Source organism: Apis dorsata, unplaced genomic scaffold, assembly GCF_000469605.1.
Source record: "Apis dorsata unplaced genomic scaffold, Apis dorsata 1.3 scaffold_390, whole genome shotgun sequence".
In the NCBI taxonomy this organism is placed as follows: Eukaryota; Metazoa; Arthropoda; class Insecta; order Hymenoptera; family Apidae; genus Apis; species Apis dorsata.
The window spans coordinates 337,922-340,589 of NW_006263651.1; the positions used below are offsets into that span (position 1 = coordinate 337,922).

A 2,668-nucleotide genomic window follows, 5' to 3' on the forward strand; every position below is an offset into this window, starting at 1 on the left:
GCAGAGGAATACGAATTGTTGGTCACCGAAGAGAGTGGTAACGAACAAAATGAACAAATGTAAGTAATTGATTTCACGTAATTTATATTGCACATGGTTCATGCCATATAATCAAGTATATGAATATTGTTCTTACTATCACTTATTAACGTTGATATATATGTTACGCATCAATGTATTAATCATTGTTTAATACTTAGTAAATCGAGATAAAAAATTTATTTTATATATAATCAATCGGGGATTACTTTGAAAAATAAGAATAAGAAATTAAAAAATATTGGATATTATTATGCAAAACATACAGATGAACCCGTTTTATAGTTCTCATAGAAAGTTCTATTCGCTATATCGAGCTATGAAACGGAAGTTATAGCTTTCGAATTGTGGCATGCATTGTCATTAGATAGACAGTATGCCCCGCTGATCTAACAATTTCACCTTGTACTATGACCGTAATGGTACGATCTATGCGTTTTGTTGCAGGCTGTGTGATGATGAAATGTAACCATCATCTACAGCTCAGTAAGTAAATGAAACCAGAACTGCATGATATATAGTTATGCACGATGCTCGTGTATGCATAATTTATTAATTAGAAAGTCGGCTAACTGCTTGTTTTTTTGTTCCATCTCTTTTTTTTTTTTTTTTTTTTTTTTTTTTTATTTTTCATGTCGTCAACATATCATTTAAATTTTAAATTGCTCAAATTGATCGTTAAAAATCATAAATTTTTAGTATGATAAATCGCTGACCGAAAAAAAAAACATTCATAAACACAAAATGCTCGTTATATATTTATATCAACAGCAAGAATTAAAGTTTGAATTTCAAACACTTTTTTAAATTTATTGCTTTTTAGGATTATTGTTTTCGCTTTTACTAAAATATGATCATAATTTGCATTATTTTTAATCAACTAATTGAATCTTACGTTATATTGTAGAATATTGTAGTTGAATCTTCTATAGTTTACATATCATTTTTGATCTAAGAAAAATAAAAATTTTATTTAACGCAAAAATAAAAAATATATATTTTTTCCTCAGGCCAAACGATTCCATATCGGAGGATGCGTTTTCTCCAAATTTGGAGATTCTGGATGGTGAATCCGTGGACATGGTTCAAGGTACAGATATCCAATTTAAAGGATATTCTGATGATATATCTACAATTAATCCATTGGACTCTATTCATCAGCAGTCGAAGAACCAATATTATGACAGTGGTGATAGCGACGATTATGCTGAGAGTGATAATTGAATAAGGGAAAGTTGAACGTTATTCGGAAAGAGAAAGCAAAGAAAGAAGGAAATTATCTCTAGACGGAATTTAGTAGTTTAAATGCGTAGTTGTTTTCTATATAGTAAGAGTGTCGTGTAATCTTTTTGTGAACAGTCGTATATTATGATAAAATGTTTCTGGGCGAATTATTCAATACGAATCCATTCGGTGATCTAGTCTGAATGACTTCTTTAAAGTACAAAAACATTCAAGAATAATTAAGATATTCTATCTTATATTTAAGTATTACTTTAAAAAGATATCGATGAAATAGAACTTTGGATGTTTTTTAAATATTAAACAATTTTTAATTGTTTGAGCTAAGAAAAAAAATAACAAAAGAAAAATATCATAGGATTCTCTTTGAAGCAGAGAAGCTTTGATATCACCGAATCGATCCGTAACTATGAATAATAGTCGAGAAGAAGATTCAGGCCACGGCACGACGATGTGTGATAAGCAAGCGTCATTGTTCAATCTCTCTATGATATACATATTGTGTACTTCACGTTGTAAATAGACAGTAAATCACGAATTCTTATTTTTACTTAATGCGAGAAAATCACTTGAAAAAAATGCGAGTCTTTCAATTGCTGCAGCCATTTATAAGAAAATCGATTAAAAATAGTTCTAGAAATTTAAAAAAAATTCAATCAGTTAATTATTTTGACAAATTATTTTCTTTTAATTCAAAAGAAGTTATTTTTTAATCTTAAAAAAAAAAGAAAAAGAAAAGAAAAAGAAAAAATTAAATTATTTGTAAGAATATGTTTCTCTAAAAGAAAACTTCGAGGCTGCAACAAATGGAAATTGCGTGTCAAAAGATTCATAATCGTTGGATTTGCGAGTAAGGGGTGTTATTACCCTATGTAATCATCTTGTAAGTCATAGTGTTACACTGTACGCAAAATATTGCACGCAAGAAACGTTCAAAGGATCGAGTGAGATTGTATCAGTAAAGTATTCTTCCAATTCGATCCATTATAATATTCATAAAATGAAGTGTATGTTTTTCGAACGTTGCAGACTATGATCTATGATTGCTGTTTCTTTTCCACGTGTTTGCAGGTAATTTCTTATAAAATGATGAAAACAAGCCAAAGATGAGACGTGTTCCATTACCTTCAATACGAAGGTACAAAGGAAAATGAAGAAACAAAGAAACTATGAACGCAGATGCTGCTATAAATGATGAAACGTTGTTCTTTCCAACTAAGTGACATTTGTTTCGAGATTCAAAGGGATTTTGTGAAATTTCCTTTAAGTGTTGGACGAGTGGACATAATTTTTTATAAGTTAAAGCTTTATAGTGTTCTCCTCAAAACGATGCATTCTGAATATCATTGTTTTTCTTCTTTCTCTTTTTTTTTTTTTTTTTTTTTTT

General features: G+C 29.3%; 1 protein-coding gene across 4 annotated transcripts in view; it reads left to right on the forward strand.

The window, feature by feature from the left end:
- The window catches only part of LOC102681515, a 33,634-nt gene extending 31,373 nt beyond the window's left edge, over positions 1-2,261 (forward strand). For 2 of the 4 annotated variants that reach the window (XR_004150956.1, XR_004150957.1), the window contains exons 11-13: positions 1-59; positions 487-525; positions 1,050-2,261. Coding sequence is in view for 2 of the 4 variants with exons in the window: in XM_006619082.2 (XP_006619145.1) it covers positions 7-59; positions 1,050-1,263 (267 nt within the window). In the remaining 2 variants the exon portion in view is untranslated. The remainder of the gene's footprint in view (positions 60-486; positions 526-1,049) is intronic. The other 2 variants (XM_006619082.2, XM_031512150.1) reach the window with 2 other exon arrangements.
- The last annotated feature ends 407 nt before the right edge of the window (positions 2,262-2,668 follow it).